This window comes from Pempheris klunzingeri, chromosome 11 (genome assembly GCF_042242105.1).
Source record: "Pempheris klunzingeri isolate RE-2024b chromosome 11, fPemKlu1.hap1, whole genome shotgun sequence".
Taxonomy (NCBI): domain Eukaryota; kingdom Metazoa; phylum Chordata; class Actinopteri; order Acropomatiformes; family Pempheridae; genus Pempheris; species Pempheris klunzingeri.
In genome coordinates this window covers 12,244,232-12,260,487 of record NC_092022.1, presented here as the reverse complement: position 1 = coordinate 12,260,487, position 16,256 = coordinate 12,244,232, and the positions used below count along the sequence as shown (strand labels likewise).

The following is a 16,256-nucleotide window of genomic DNA, read 5'->3' as shown; positions in this document are numbered from 1 at the left end:
AGTTCATCGCATTAAATACAACTATTATTACCTTTGTAATTGTGAATACATTTCCACATAGTGATATATGCATATATAGAGAGATAGTAAAATGTTCTTAATGATGGAATGGTATTTCTTTAATATTTATATTCAATATTTCTTTTAATATTGCCACATTTTCTAGTCTTATTTCCAGGATTAAATGAGTAATGAGGTAGCATTACTTTCTGGCCGAACATTCAGTTTTGGTTTCCCTCCGAGGTTGTGTCCAGCTCAAAGGGCTGTACCATGTCCCTGCCCATCACACAAGGACAGCTAATCAGACAGCTTTTGCACCATGCCCAGCGTTCTTTCCCCAGCTCTAGTAAGTCCCGTCTAAACTTCTGAGACATAAACCCATACAGTAGAGGGTTTACCACTGCTACTGAGGAAGCCAACAGTCTGGCCAGGATGGCAATGGTGTTGTAGCCAGGTGAGCCTGTAATGGATCCTCCAATGAAGGAGAACATGAGGGCATAGGAGGGCAGCCAGAGCAGAGTGAAGACCAGGACCAGCAGAGCTGAAGTGTGAGTGACCTGGCTCTGGTAGCGCTCCAACTGGGGAGCGTTCCCAAGCAGCCGGGCATGTCGTAGAAAACAGTAAATCTTTGCGTACATCAGTACAATGATTCCCAGTGGTAGAGCGAAGCCAAACAGGAAGAGGGCGATGCTGTAGACCAGCTGGCTGAAGTCGGACAGGAATGCAAAGCAGTACACGGCACTGGACACCGTAACTGTGCGGAAGGCAAACTGCGGCGCTGCCAAGGCCGAGGCAGGGACCCAGAGCAGAGCAACAGTCAGCTTTATGCGTCGGTGCATTCTCGAGCGGTAAGCCCAGGTGGGGTGTACCACTGTAAGATAACGTGTCACGGCCAAAGCTGCTAGAGTAAAGACTGAAGCAGCTGAGCAAGCCACGCCCAGGAAGCTGATGGTCTTGCACAGGAAGCTGCCGAAAGGCCAGAAGCCCAGGGTGATGGCAGAGGTGTGGAAAGGCAGGCAGAGCAGCAGCAGCAGGTCAGCAGCACTCAGAGCCAGCAGCAGGGTGTCTGTACCATGTGGGGGTTGACTTTCTTTCCTCCTCCTGCCAGTAAGAATGGTGATGACCAGCATTTGGCCCACCAGGCCAGTCACCAGAATCAGCCCATCCAGGATGGGCACCAACGCCTTAATCAAAGCCTCATCTGGCCTATGAATTTGGCCAAGGCTGCTGCTGTTTACTTGCTGCCCGAAAGTCTCCATGAATACACAATAAAAGTCTATTGAGTAATTACTCTAATGGCCTGTTAAAGTTAAGTGTCAGAAAAGTATGTTCATGCAGTGGGTGATGCATCTCCTGGCTCCGGTTCAGGTAGTTTAGCAGTTAAGATCACACTGGTCAGCTGACTTCTTCAATGACATTTCTAATATGTGCTCTCTCAGGAAAAGAGAATAAAGAGGGTGTGTTCCAGTTTGGTTTTAGTTTGCCTCTTCAGTTGTAAATGTGACCTGCAAAATTATACAGTCCATCATTCTGCAGTCTGAATTCATTTTCAAGTGCCCAGAGATAGTCAAATCTGCTACCCATTGAGCCACAGGTGCATCTGTTCATGTCTGGTTGAATCCTTCTCAAAATGAGTTTTTCTAACTCTGTCACCTTTGCCGTTTGTTTGTAAAAAAAAAAAATGTAACCACTTAAAGTTGACGGGATATGATGGTCTCCTTATTTGGCAAAAGAAAATCTAGCGATAGTCTGTGAGATCATATCGTTGCATTGGACTGGTGTCAAAACTTTAAATACTTAAAAATACTTAAAATGTACTATTATGCAGTTTAAAAAAAAAGTAAAAATAAACATGACCTTTAAAGAGCAGTCCTTGCACAGTGGTTTCCTTGGCTCAACAGCATGTCCTTCGTAATCCAAGGAAGAGGGGGTCAAAACCGGAGAGATGTCAGTGCAGCAGTTACTCTGTGGCTGTATTGATTTCTTGAAACCAGGCAACAGAGGACAAATTCATCCCAGTGGTTGCTAACAGACATTCCACTTTAAAAGCAGTCAATGCTACTTGATGCTAAGTGGTCACCGCGGCTTCTTGTCCATTTAGAGGCTCTTCAGAGACATGTAACCAGTAGACTTCACTAGCAGAAGAGTTAATGTACAATTAACATAAAGTTCAGTCCTTGAAAGAAAAAAATTAGCAATTGAAAAAATGACCAGAAACAAAAGTAATTCTCAGGTGTCTCTTGGATTATTATACCACTCGTGTGATGGTTAGAAAGGCTCTGCACTGGGGGACAATGGTCATCCCGACAGGTTTACACCACTGTTTGCTCAGTAACCAGAGGCTGAGCTGATCTAGGCAAGGGGAGGGGAGACTGCTGTTTCTCATTACACATTCTCAATACTTATTCAAACCTACTTCATTCATTCCTGTTCAGTGTGTGATCTTCCTTTAATCCAAGCACTTAGCTGCACAGGAACGCCTTTTTCTTATTACTGTTTTGTACAGCCTGATTGTTCAGGATGAAAAATAAAAGCATGACTTTGTTTGCGCGACTCTGTTTGGCCCTAAACTGGTCTTTTAGTTACATTTAGGTTTGTAAACGACGTATTCAGACTTAAAATTGTCATTAAGGCTGATTATGGCACTCTGTCACCCATCTGAAACATCTATTAAACCTCAATTATTGACTTTGAGCCAAGAGTAAATAGTTGCGTGGAGTGTTCAGATTTTTATTGTTGAGTTTAAGTGGTCATAAATGTGGCTGCTAGTGTGACAAAGAACAGATGGATGCTCGCCTTGGTGCCTAAAAGGCTGTAGCACAGTGTCCTTTTCCATGATGATGTGAGTCATGTAGACACTACAGATGAAAATATTACTACTATTGTATGTACAATGAGTTGGGGGGGTCGCAGGACAAAAGGACAATGGATATTTAGAGCAGCTGCTTTATCTTTGCTGTCACGGCTGAATTCTTCACCCTGTCTTATGTCCCTAAAGTGATTCGAGCTGTTCCAGTGGCAGTTTTCTTCCCAGAACAAGAAGTCACCATGAATGAGAGTGTCCACAGGGAGCTGTATTTGTATGTGCAGGCAGTCAGCCATGAAATGACAGGATGATACAGACCCTTTAAACTCTCTCCAGCAACAGCAGGCGTGGCACAGCGTGCTCTGTGTGGTACCAATTTAGTTTTGGTCTTTCTTTTTTACTTCTCTTTTTAACTTTGTCTTTCCTCCTCAGAGTGTTTCACCATTTCTGAACTGATGTGGGAAGGTGGGGATAACTTTAAAGGCATTTACCGCTGCCCCTTTAATGAAATCTCACAAAGTTAATCATGGCGGCAACTTGGCAAACTATGACAGTGATAAATGATTTGTTGAATTATCGCTAAAGGTCCTCATTAAACCTCCTACTAACACCCCAGAGAGAAGCTATTTTATATAGTGAAATAAAAAGAGTTTGTTCTTCTCAAGCTTTATGCGTCTTACAGCTTTGACTGGAAGACAAAAGAAGTACAAACTGTCGTCATGGGTCCAAAATGTTTACCGAGGGCCAACTTCTGTCTTTTCTGTTACACAGATGTAGGGTCAGTTGAGGGCCTGGCATATCACCGTGGTTGGGATACACTCTACTGGACCAGTTACACCACTTCCACCATCACTCGCCACACTGTGGACCAGAGCCGCTCTGTGGCGTATAATCGCAACACTGTGGTCACCATGTCTGGAGAGGACCACCCCAGAGCCTTTGTGCTGGACGAGTGTCAGGAGTGAGTCACTAATATTGAAACTTTGTGTTCTGCACTGCATCAGGGCCCAGTTCCAATACTATTTTCCTTTTTTTCTTTCTTTTGAACAGGAGATCTATTTTAGTTCAGTCAAGCGTAACTTTGTGCCAAGACATTTTGGGATCCCCCCCTTCTGCATCACTATTTTTGTCCTGTGTTTGTTCCCACTACAGTATCATGTTCTGGACCAACTGGAATGAGCAGGCTCCCAGCATCATGAGGGCTTCGCTGAATGGAGCCAATGTGCTCGTGATCATCGGCAGTGACATCAAAACTCCCAACGGCCTGGCCATAGATCACCGTGCTGAGAAACTGTATTTCTCTGATGCCACACTAGACAAGATTGAGCGCTGCGAATATGATGGAAGCAGCCGTTATGTAAGACAGCCCTTCCTTTGGCTGTAAAGAAGTCTGCATCAAGGCATTGACTTACACTTCAGTGTTCTGTGAAATGATGCCTAAATTTTTCTGCTTCAGGTCTTGTTGAAGAACGAGCCTGTCCATCCGTTCGGCCTGGCTGTGTATGGAGACTACATCTTCTGGACTGACTGGGTGAGGAGGGCCGTCCTCAGAGCTGACAAATACACAGGAGGAGACATGAAAGTGCTGCGTGCTGACATCCCTCAGCAGCCAATGGGCATCGTTGCCGTGGCTAATGACACCAACAGCTGTAAGTATTATTCACTGAAATCACTCACTTTAAATTTTGTTTAAGTTGCTCCTTTCAAATCCAGACAGTAATTGATGTTATAAAGGCCTGCTTTGCCATCATCTGAAAATGGTTGGTTGTATTTTTTTAGCCCTGCTGTGGCTCTAGGGATGTCCATGTTGTTCTGTTGGTCGGTCTGCCTGTCCACCACTTTGGTTCTGACTAAAATACCTCAACAAGTATTTTTGATGCAATGAAATTTGGCACAGATAACCATGTCCTGCTCAGGATGAACTGTAATCACTTTTGTCTTGGACTTTTCCTCCAGTGCCATCATTAACGCCACCCAATTGTGTGATTTATGACCAAACACCTGCAAAACGAATGACATTTCCATCAGCCTCAGCTATACTTCACGTTTATTGCTGATTAGCAAACGTTAGAGTGCAAACACAGCTAACCCAGATTATGAAACATTGTAGCTGCTAAACACCAGCATGTTAGCATGCTTTTATGTTAGCATTTAGCCTCACAGAACCACTAGCATGGCTGTTGAGTCTTAGTCTCGTTATGTTGTACATCATGAAAGCCCATGTCCACACTATAAATATGGCCAAGTTAAATAGTTGATCTATTTCACTCACTCTGTGTTTGAGCATAGTGACTTTTTTATCATTAACTGCTTTACACGATGCTCCGCTTAACAGTCGGCCATTAACAATAGGTAAATAACACATAACATTACTACCCTAAAAAAACTTCCTGTATTATATATTTTTCAGGTGAGTTTTCTCCCTGCCGAACAAATAACGGAGGCTGCCAAGACCTGTGCCTGCCCACATCCGATGGACGGGTCAACTGTAGTTGCCGTGGAGACAGACAACTTCTGGAGGACAACACTTGCTCTTGTAAGAGAGAGATAAGAAAGAGAAACTCTTCAATCACTTGAGAATCAAATTTTACAAATCCTCCTCTCCTGAATGTTTTAATGTTGCTGAAGTCAAATGTTTCTGCCTCACCAGCACTGAATATGTCATGTGGAAGTGTGGATGACTTTGAGTGTGGAAACGGCGACTGTATTAACTACAGCCTGACCTGTGATGGCATGGCCCACTGCAAGGACAAGTCTGATGAGAAGCAGTCCTATTGTGGTGAGTTTTTATGGGGCTATTAGTCGGTAACCAATGAGCTGTCACAGCTCATCATTTATATTTTATCGTTTGTAGATAATTAGCTGATGGTCATATTCAAAGCAACGTAGAATGAGTGCACAAATACAATGAATTATTATTGGATCGTGAGGAGAGGAAGGGCTAATATGTGAATATAATTGCCAAGGAGAAAATGACTACCAGGAAAGAAAATGGATAGAAATGTTTTATGTTTGTCTGATACAGAACATGTCATCAGTTTCATTTATAGAATAGTAAATGAGTAGATTAGATTATATTGAACATGTACAAAATAGGACTGTGCTCTTTGGCTCAACCTAATGAACTATTCTTCCTCCACAGCCAATCGAATTTGTAAGAAAGGCTACAGACGCTGCATGAATGGCCGCTGTATCGGCCACCAGTTCTGGTGTGATGGCACTGACGACTGTGGTGACCACTCAGATGAGCTGCCCTGCAACAGTAAGTCATAAATGTTAATTTTGCACCTGTTTGAGAAATCATTAGTTAAGCTTTTGATTGATGTGAAAAGAGAATTGGTGTTAGCCATGTCATCAGATTTAGTGCAACACTTAAATGTTTTTTCTTATCTGATCAAACTGCCTGACCTGCACATTTTAATGACACTTTAACTGGATTGGTTGACTGAAGAACAAATTAATAAGATGAGAGGGCTTTATGGCCTGGGCTGCAGGTGTTGGATGTTCTCTGTTAAGCTTGTGTCTTGGCGTTTTGACGCGTCCTGCTAGCCAAATGGTTACATGACCACACAGTCATCCGCAGCCATCACAGGTTCAAGTCCAGCTGGCGACCATTATTGCATGTCGTATCCCTCTTTCTCTCTCTCTCCCTCATTTCCTATGAGGGAGGAAAAAAGTAATCTTAAAAAAACCAACTTGTTTTTAGTGCTTAGCGCTTGCTTAATTTTAGGCACATATCAAGCATTTAATGCTTCATTTGGCACTGTATAATTGTAGAGTCGACTAATAAGTTGTGTTTGCTTGTGAGGGTGTACTTCCTCCGCATTTGTAAACACTCCTGTGCATCCCACAGTGACTCTGTGCAAACTGGGAGAGTTCCAGTGCAAAGATGGAAGCTGTATCTCCAACTACAGCCGCTGTGACCAGGTGGTCAACTGTGAGGATGCTGGTGACGAAATGAACTGCCGTAAGTAATCTGTTGTAATGATTTGGGAACAATAATTCAAGAGGAAAGCTGGCTCTCCGCTGCATTTTAACAAGAACTATAGTCGCATGGAAAAATAATGAATTACAACCAGGTTTCTTTGAGGTTAGTGTTAAAAAGCTTTTTCCATTATTCCCAGAACCCACTGATTGCTCCCGTTTCTTCCGCCTGGGAGTGAAAGGAGTATCCTTCCAGAACTGTGAGAAAACTACTCTGTGTTATCTGTCCTCATGGGTGTGTGACGGTAACAACGACTGTGGAGATTTCTCAGATGAGAAAAACTGCCCAGGTCGGGTGCTTTGTTTACACTCTAAATTCCTTTCAGCTTTGCTTACAATGTCAAAGATTCTTACGCTTTTTCTGTTTTCTCTCACAGATAAAAGGAAGCTTAAATGTCCAGTCAACTTCTTTGCTTGTCCCAGTGGTCGCTGCATTCCTATGAGCTGGACCTGTGATAAGGAGAATGACTGTGAGAACGGAGCTGATGAGACACACTGTGGTCAGTCTCCTACAAAGTTGTCCTCAAATACCCTTATGTTCTTTAACACAAAGCATACCAGAAAAACCAGACTGTTTTTCCTTTGGCTTCCCACTGCACATGGAAAAACCTGACTTACGGTTAGGGTAAATTAAATAATTTGTCCAAAAAGCTGAGCTGTCTTTGCCCTCCTTTGCAGACAAATTTTGTACATCCACCCAGTTTGAATGTGGGAACCACCGCTGCATTTCTAGCCACTGGGTATGTGACGGCTCTGATGACTGTGGCGATGGTTCTGATGAGGATCAGAAATGCAGTAAGTGACATATTACTTACTGTACCGTCTAACCACTCCCAGTTGAGGCATTTAACTGTATGCGTAAGATTTCCTGATGATCATATAACTTTTCCATAATGTTGTCACAGAATCCAAGACCTGCAGTCCTGAGGCTTTCCAGTGTCCCGGCTCTCACATGTGTGTGCCCCAGCGCTGGAAGTGTGATGGAGACAAAGACTGTCCTGATGGAGCTGATGAGAGTGTCAAAGCTGGCTGCAGTGAGTGGGACAGTTACAAAATGACACCATGGAAAATCTGTCCTCTTTGTGTTGTGATTGAAGAAAAAAAATAGAAACACTCAGACACACTTCCATGTCCATTCACCACGGTGTGTTCTTTTCCATTTCCAGTGTACACCAACAACACTTGTAATGTTGAGACTGAGTTCATGTGCCAGAACAGACAGTGTATCCCCAAACACTTTGTGTGCGATCATGACATTGACTGCTCCGATGGCTCAGATGAATCCCCAGAATGTGGTGAGTGTGTGTGATTATGATCCTGGAAGAGAAATGCAGGAAGCACAGAGCGGAAAGTTAAAAAAAAAACAAAACAATCTTGCCACAAAATTTGTTGTGAAAGAATGTGATTCTTGATTATTTTTGTTGTGCCACAAACTGAGGTTGAGGTTAATAACAAACATGCTCTTGTTCTGGTGTAGAATACCCAACATGTGGTCCAGATGAGTTTCGCTGTGCAAATGGCCGCTGCCTCAACCAGGAGAAATGGCAGTGTGACGGAGAGTTTGACTGTCAGGATCGCTCCGATGAAGCTCCCAAGAACCCACGCTGCACTGACACAGGTAGGGATTATAATCACTGTTTTGTTTTTTTAATCTTTTTATAACTTTTATTTCTTTTCCAACATAATGAACTATGAATCATATGAGAAAGTCCAAAGCTGCACCCTGTCTCAAAGTGACACTAATATAACATGCCATTTGTCTATGATTTCAGAGAGGACGTGTAATGAGTCAGCTTTCATGTGCCGTAATGGGAAGTGTTTGAATGAGACTCTGCTGTGTGACCGCAATGATGACTGTGGTGATGGCTCGGATGAACTCAACTGCTTCATCAACGAGTGTCTTAGCAGTAAGCTGAGTGGCTGCTCGCAGCTCTGTGATGACCTCAAGATTGGCTTCAAGGTAATCGTTTTAATGCTTTTTTCCCCCCATTTTTTGCAATGCAACTAAAGCAAATCAAATTACTATACGTACTCACTGACTTGAATATGCCAAGAAATTATACGTCTAATAGGCACACAGTTACCTCACTGACAAATGGGGTGAGCGAGGGACGACCTAATGGTGAGTTAGGGACGACCTGAAGTAAAAAGGCTGAGAACCACTCACTTCAGGCATGTGGTTATGTAAGAGAAAAACATGTTTTGGCTCTCGTTCTTGAAAGTAGGAGGCCAGTCAAAGAACAGCTTGAACTCTGTGTGAACTCTCATGTTTGTGGTGTTGAGGCTGTGGTCAGAGCTTCATTTGAAAATAATAAGGAACAATTTATACACCAAACAGAATTCACTTTAGGCTAGTGGAGGGTTGGTAATATTGCAGAGTCAGTGTTCACCCACCATCATATTTACCCTGGTGTGTGATTTCCTTTGTGCATATATCTGCTTAATATACTGAGAAGGTATGGCGAAGGAGTAAAATTTGGAAGTGTGAGAATGTATTTTGGTGTCTTTCAAAACACAGACGTGCTCATGAGAAGTGACGTTTCAAGCTGATTTCGATTAGCAATGAATACATGTTTTTACCATGTCTTGTGGTAGGATGAAGCTATTTATGCAGCTTATTTAACAGCACCAACTGGTCTTTACATGTGAACTGGGCAAAAAATTGCCTTTTGGTGAAAGGAACATATCTATCAGGTTGATTGACAGAGGTTTTGTGGCAGGCAGTGGCAGGCCCTTGTAATTGGTCTAGACTAAAAGAGTGAGGTGTCAGAACTCATAGGCCGTGAGATTTTGACATCTCTCCTGTGCTCTTTGCCCCTTCAGTGCAGGTGTCATCCTGGCTTCCAGCTTAAGCGGGATGGAAAGACATGTGTGGATATAGACGAGTGCACAGCCACCTACCCCTGTTCTCAGCGCTGCATCAACACACATGGTAGTTTCCACTGTCTGTGCGTGGATGGCTTTGAACTCAGCCCCAATGACCCCACCATCTGCAAGTCCACATCGGGTAAGGCACACTTGTGAGTGCTTTGAATTTTTGCTGGCTACTCATAGCCAATTCATTCCTGACGCACATGTTTTCTGTCTTGTATTTGCTTATAGAAGAGGAGCCGTACTTGATCTTTGCTAACCGATACTACCTGAGAAAACTCAACCTGGATGGTACCAACTACACTCTTATAAAACAGGTGAGACTCACTGTTTCTCAGTTTGACTTGAAGTTCCTATTGCTAGCGTGCCACTCACCTATTGATACTACTACTAAAATCTACTTCTGTTCCAGGGTCTCAATAATGCAGTGGCACTGGACTTCCATTATGCAGAGCAGATGATCTACTGGACAGATGTGACGACTCAGGGCAGCATGATCCGACGCATGCATATGAATGGCAGCAACATGGAGGTCAGTGAGGAAATCAAATGCTATTTTTATCTAACTGAAGATTTTAGCTGTATGATATATGGCACAACCAACACATTAACCATAGTATTTCCTTCTTTTTGTGAAAATTATGTTAATCTCTGCCTGGAAAAGCTTTAACTGTGTAACGCATTGACTCGCAGGTTTTGCACCGGACTTCCCTGAGTAACCCAGATGGTCTGGCAGTGGATTGGGTTGGCGGGAACTTATATTGGTGTGACAAAGGCAGGGACACCATCGAGGTCTCAAAGCTCAATGGGGCCTACCGAACTGTGTTGGTTAACAGTGGTCTGAGAGAACCTCGAGCTGTGGCTGTGGATGTACGCTATGGGTGAGAAGCACAGCTTATATTAGGCTTCTTATATTTGGAATTTAAGGTAAATCATGATCAAGATTCACTATACTGTGAATGTAAAACTATGTTTTTCCCCTGCTGGTTAGGTACCTGTATTGGTCTGACTGGGGCGACAACCCACACATTGGAAGAATCGGGATGGACGGCACCAACAGAAGTGCCATCGTAGAAGATAAGATTACATGGCCCAATGGACTAACCCTGGACTTCATCAATGACCGTATATACTGGGCTGATGCCAGGGAGGATTATATTGAGTTTGCCAGCCTGGATGGATCAAACAGACACACAGGTAACAGATGAGTTAACACTCATATATGACACAATTTTTGACAATGTTACACTCACATGTACTAGTCTTAATATTAGTCTGTTGAAATATGAAATATACATGTGTGATTAAGTATTCGTATCTTGTTTGGATTGTTTTTTAATCAAACATAGCTAATAGCAGAAACAGCCAGGGAGCTGTCCAATGCCACATAGTTGTAACTATAGACAGAAGATACACTTAAGACGCCACTTGTGCATTTATTGATTTAGCCATTTAAATAAAACTGGTGGGGAAGCAAAGCATTAAATGGTTTTTTAGCTTCTCTACTTAACCTGAAAGACGACTTATGACAAAACCACTCTGATAGTGAAACAAGGAAATAAAGAAACTGAATATTCAGCAAATTAGGTTTTGCTGTGTCTAAATGCTGCAGGGTGACAGGCTAATGAGCTTGTCAACTGACTGAATGAGCTCCCTCTCCTCATGCATACATATACATACTTGTTTGGGAGCCACCAAGCACACACAGGCAGGTCAGATGGTTGTTTGCTGAGCTGGAGTCCTACAGCACAGGCTCATTGGACAGAACCACTGAATGGGGGAGATTGTTCTGATCAGGGAGGCCTCCAACATATATGACGTCTGCATAGCGCTCAGTTGTTAAGCACCCTCGCTACAATAGTTGATATTGTCAACCAAGCAGGCATGCAGATGAATTCTGGAGTGCAGCGGTCGTTTGTATTGAAATTTTCCACATTCACTAAGCTACATTGTGGATGTATAGGATAGTATACAGTCTTTTGAGCATGCTGAGTGTTTCATCCAACACAATCTTCCAACAGGAAAACCCTGCTGATTAATGTGGATGTTGGAGGGAAAACTACTATTAATTCAAAATTATAATTCATAACAGAACCCCTTACAGTCTTGTATTAGCTTGGTGGTGTTATACCACTAGTTAATGGCCTACACACACACACACACTGCAAACAGCGGTGTGGCCTTGTGTGTATATGCAGTGCAAGACTTGGCTTGTTTGAATTGAGATAAGGATTGTCCAAAGGGAGCGTCATGCTAATCTGACACATCACAATTCAACCTACTCCTGTCAGATGCTAACATTTAGTTGCACCTCACTTTTTATAATCCATACTCAAACCATGGTCACCGATTGACAAGGTGTTTTGAACTTGTGCCACAAGTGTTTTCCATGCATGCACATGTGCCGATCCGTGTGTGTGTGTGATGTATTTGGATTGCTGTGTTTTACGACAGAAACAGAGCGGCGTGTTTCCATAATGCACCAGCCTCAAATACTGAGAGCAAACACATGAAACAAAGTATATGGGAGCAGAAAAAGTGCAATTAGAGTGTAAAGACTAATGAGGCGTAGAAGCCATTACATAACACACAGATATACTGGAGCCAATGTAGCTGTGCACCCCACCCTGCCTCTGTTTTACATTTTAAGTGCAAGGTTGTCCCAACAGTTTCTCTTTTGGATATAGCAACATCTCAGCAGCAAGAAATAGTTGAATTTCTTGAATAATATAGACATTTTGAGATATTATGAAATGGGAAAAGTCAGGTATTTTCCTGTTTGTCATAAACTGTGACAAACTGTGATCTCTCTGATCTCTCCCTTTTTATCCCTGTTAAAGGGGAACTTTTCTTCGCCACCATCGTCAAGTGCTTGTTTGTGTGGGGTTTCTCAAATCATTGAATCTCTTTATGTTATGTTAAAGATTTTGGTCTTGAAGTCTTTTGCTATGAATTGGTGCCATATGAATAAAAAATTATTGATTGATTGATTAATTTGCTACAGAAATTCTTCACTTCACTACTGATAAACTAACACCACCAAGCTTCTGTTGACAAATTTATTGTACTTGACCACTCATTCAGTAGGCTTTCATGAACAATGTGGTTTAATGCTTATCTGTTGCTTTACAGTTCTCACTCAGGACATCCCCCACATCTTTGCCATGACCCTGTTTGAGGAGTACATATACTGGACAGACTGGGAGACAAAGTCCATCAACAGAGCTCATAAGACTCTGGGTACCAACAAGACCACCCTGATCAGCACCCTGCATCGGCCAATGGACATCCACATTTACCATCCATATCGTCAGCCCCAGGGTAAGAGACACACTGTAGTAAGCATATGTTAATGTCTCACTCGTTAACTACAAATGTCCCTATTTTAATCCAGATATCATAAAACCTCAGTGTTGTGCTGAGAAATATATCTGTGCAGTCAGAGGTTAAAACATTTCTCCTTTCATGTCTTTCCCAGTGCTTAACCACCCGTGCCAGATAAACAACGGCGGCTGCAGTAACCTCTGCCTCCTCTCTCCTGGAGAAGGCTACAAGTGTGCCTGTCCCACCAACTTCTATCTGGCCAATGATCACCGTACTTGCATGTCCAACTGTACAGCCAGCCAGGTAACAACACTGTGTAAACATCATCATCAATCCGATTATGGCTGAATGACTATAGATAATAACTCATAACTCGATGTCTCTGTATCCCTTGTTTGATGAACTCCTTGTGCCTGGTGATTGTCTATTGACAGCTGGCTGGCTGCCCAGTACTACAGTAGCTAGCAATTGCTCTTCTAATGGTATTAAAGTAGAGGAGCTCTGGTGTTATGTGTTCATTTTTCTCTTCCTGCTGTAGTTTGTGTGCAAGAATGACAAGTGCATTCCTTTCTGGTGGAAATGTGACACAGAGGACGATTGCGGCGACCGGTCAGATGAGCCAGCAGACTGCCGTAAGTGTTTGTGAAAGATGATTGGCAGACAATAGTGTGTATGATTCCTGTCAGCTCCATGTATGTGATTAGTTCTGATCTGAGCTCAACATAAAAGAGACAATTCTGCAGGGAGGAGTTGAATTGTTAAAACATATTGTGGTGTAAGTTAAGTGTGATCCTGACCAACTACGATTTCTTTTTTCCATGACAGCTCAGTTCAAATGCAGGCCGGGGCAGTTTCAGTGTGGCACAGGCATCTGCACCAACCCTGCTTACATCTGCGATGGAGACAATGACTGCCAGGACAACTCAGATGAGGCCAACTGTGGTACGTCTCTCTTTTTTTAACCCCAAATAATTATTTTACACATGTAAAAATCTACATTCTACCCTGGCTGTTTTTTTGTGAACTACCATCACCACTTTATTATTCATTACTTAGTAGTTTCAAACCTATTCCTTTGTTCCTCTTCTTCTGTGTGTCTGCCTGTATAATGGCACTGCAGATATTCACGTCTGCCTGCCCAGCCAGTTCAAATGCTCCCACCCAAGCCGCTGCATCCCAGGCATCTTCCGTTGTAACGGTCAGGACAACTGCGGAGAAGGAGAGGATGAGAAGGACTGCCGTGAGTACAGGCTTTTTTTTCAGTTTTATCATATATAATATATAATGTTTTTTTTAATTTCACATAGTAACTATAAATTTGTTATTCTCTCCCACAGCTGAGGTCACGTGTGCACCCACCCAGTTCCAGTGTGCCATCACCAAACGCTGCATACCTCGTGTCTGGGTGTGTGACCGTGACAATGACTGTGTGGACGGTTCTGATGAACCTGCCAACTGCAGTAAGACGCCCACTTTATTTCTCATTTTGTTTATTCTGAGTCATCCTTATCAACTCCCAAATGTAACCACCCTCAAATGTTTCCCTCTCCAGCCCAGATGACTTGTGGTGTGGATGAGTTCAGATGTAAAGACTCTGGACGCTGCATTCCTGCTCGCTGGAAGTGCGACGGCGAGGACGACTGTGGTGATGCATCAGATGAACCAAAAGAGGAGTGTGGTAAGAAGATCCTCTCCTTTTAAAATTAGATAGATGCACTAAAGATGCATTTATGATACTGATGTTTCCAAATTGTCATGTTAGGATTTTGTGTTTCTGTTTTTATATGATTGACAGTAACATTTTCTGTGATTTGTACAGCTGAGAGGACATGTGAGCCGTACCAATTCAGATGCAAGAACAACCGCTGTGTGCCGGGCCGCTGGCAATGTGACTACGACAACGACTGTGGGGACAACTCAGACGAAGACAAGTGCAGTAGGTGTCACTTTGAGCTAAGAGATGAGGGTCCCATACTGTATACTGTTAACATCTGTTATCTCACCTCGTCCAGTGTCAACCTACACTCGTGCCCATGCCTTGTCCTCAGGTAGCATACTCACATTGCGCCTTTACTCTGCGTACTAAGTCTAGCACTAACATCCATCCGCTGTCATTTCTGATGCACCTCACGTCATCTGATATTTGTTTCATTTCATACTGTCCTGTTGGCATGAGCCAGAGGTAAGTTACTCCATCTTCATACGTGAACAGCTTCCATATTCTGTGTCGTCTCTCTGCTTCGTCTCCTGCTCTGCGCTGTCTCCACTGTCATGCTCCTGTCCCACTGTGATCCCCATCCAGCCTGTGAGAGTCTGAAAACTAAGCTCTAAATACCTGAATTTTGTAATATTGTTGTACTTTTAAACTTTTGCCACTAAATACCACTGCATAAGGCTTTATTTTTTATGCCAATTGTAATCAGTACCACAAATATAGCTTACGGGAATGCATATAAACCTCTAAATTAAATAATGTATATTAAAAAATATGTTGTATGTAGACTTTTGAGCTTATTTCATTCTTTCATATCACTCCTTCAGTGTCTACAGTCTTCTTCTCTGGTTGTTTCCGCTCTTGTCCCATTGTGCTGAATGCCAAAACAGCTGTACTTACTGTAGCTTACTGTTAAGCGTTTTTAGTGATGTCATCATCAACATGAATGTTGTCTTTCTGCTTCTGCAGTGCCTCGACAATGTTCAGAAAGTGAGTTTGCCTGCACAAACGGCCGCTGTATTGCCGGGAGATGGAAATGCGATGGAGACCATGACTGTGCTGATGGATCCGATGAGGTGCAAAAATTTAACGTTTGGGTGCCCTCTCTTGTAATAATATGAAGTTGTTGTTTGGTATCAGTTCGTAAGTATAAATGCTTATCCTATTGCCTGCGGGCCATGATGTTTTTTTCAGCATGGTTGTGAACTGAAGTGTGACAACGACCAGTTCCAGTGTAAGAACGGACACTGTATCCCCATTCGCTGGCGCTGTGATGCCGACCCTGACTGCATGGACGGTAGTGATGAAGAGAATTGTGGAAGTGCTGGTAAGTGTTTGTTTGTGTCTGTATATGCTTTTTTACTACTATTCTAATTATTTGTTTTTGTTTTAACTATGTCTGCCTTTAAGAAATAAGAAATTAAATCGTCATTGTAATGAGACAGAAGTGTGCCACTATGACTGATCACAAATTTGGCCAGTTGTGCAGAAAAATCACCTAAATGCAAAGTACCCTGAAAAGGTGTGTCATGTTTTACACCCTTCGTAAAAGTCTTT

At 42.8% G+C, this 16,256-nt stretch overlaps 2 protein-coding genes across 2 annotated transcripts in view; one reads left to right on the top strand and one right to left on the bottom strand.

The window, feature by feature from the left end:
- The window catches only part of lrp1ab (low density lipoprotein receptor-related protein 1Ab), an 83,560-nt gene that overhangs the window by 55,684 nt on the left and 11,620 nt on the right, over positions 1-16,256 (top strand). Inside the window, exons 42-70 of the mRNA XM_070839152.1 lie at positions 3,578-3,767; positions 3,959-4,163; positions 4,263-4,455; positions 5,217-5,342; positions 5,457-5,585; positions 5,949-6,068; positions 6,660-6,773; positions 6,931-7,080; positions 7,168-7,290; positions 7,469-7,585; positions 7,696-7,824; positions 7,957-8,085; positions 8,268-8,408; positions 8,563-8,750; positions 9,614-9,797; positions 9,893-9,978; positions 10,074-10,193; positions 10,355-10,542; positions 10,653-10,858; positions 12,794-12,982; positions 13,140-13,288; positions 13,524-13,617; positions 13,811-13,927; positions 14,106-14,225; positions 14,323-14,445; positions 14,538-14,663; positions 14,805-14,921; positions 15,669-15,775; positions 15,894-16,026. Of these exons, the coding sequence (XP_070695253.1) occupies positions 3,578-3,767; positions 3,959-4,163; positions 4,263-4,455; positions 5,217-5,342; positions 5,457-5,585; positions 5,949-6,068; positions 6,660-6,773; positions 6,931-7,080; positions 7,168-7,290; positions 7,469-7,585; positions 7,696-7,824; positions 7,957-8,085; positions 8,268-8,408; positions 8,563-8,750; positions 9,614-9,797; positions 9,893-9,978; positions 10,074-10,193; positions 10,355-10,542; positions 10,653-10,858; positions 12,794-12,982; positions 13,140-13,288; positions 13,524-13,617; positions 13,811-13,927; positions 14,106-14,225; positions 14,323-14,445; positions 14,538-14,663; positions 14,805-14,921; positions 15,669-15,775; positions 15,894-16,026 (4,113 nt within the window). The remainder of the gene's footprint in view (positions 1-3,577; positions 3,768-3,958; positions 4,164-4,262; positions 4,456-5,216; positions 5,343-5,456; positions 5,586-5,948; positions 6,069-6,659; positions 6,774-6,930; positions 7,081-7,167; positions 7,291-7,468; positions 7,586-7,695; positions 7,825-7,956; positions 8,086-8,267; positions 8,409-8,562; positions 8,751-9,613; positions 9,798-9,892; positions 9,979-10,073; positions 10,194-10,354; positions 10,543-10,652; positions 10,859-12,793; positions 12,983-13,139; positions 13,289-13,523; positions 13,618-13,810; positions 13,928-14,105; positions 14,226-14,322; positions 14,446-14,537; positions 14,664-14,804; positions 14,922-15,668; positions 15,776-15,893; positions 16,027-16,256) is intronic.
- LOC139209443 (galanin receptor type 1) lies at positions 37-1,566 on the bottom strand. The gene has a single exon (XM_070839158.1). The coding sequence runs from the start codon at positions 1,257-1,259 to the stop codon at positions 222-224; it is 1,038 nt and encodes a 345-aa protein (XP_070695259.1). The 5' UTR covers positions 1,260-1,566; the 3' UTR covers positions 37-221.

What these genes read in the sequence shown, in the direction of transcription:
- LOC139209443 (XM_070839158.1), bottom strand. Translation starts at nt 1,259, where the DNA reads ATGGAGACTTTCGGGCAGCAAGTAAACAGCAGCAGCCTTGGCCAAATT.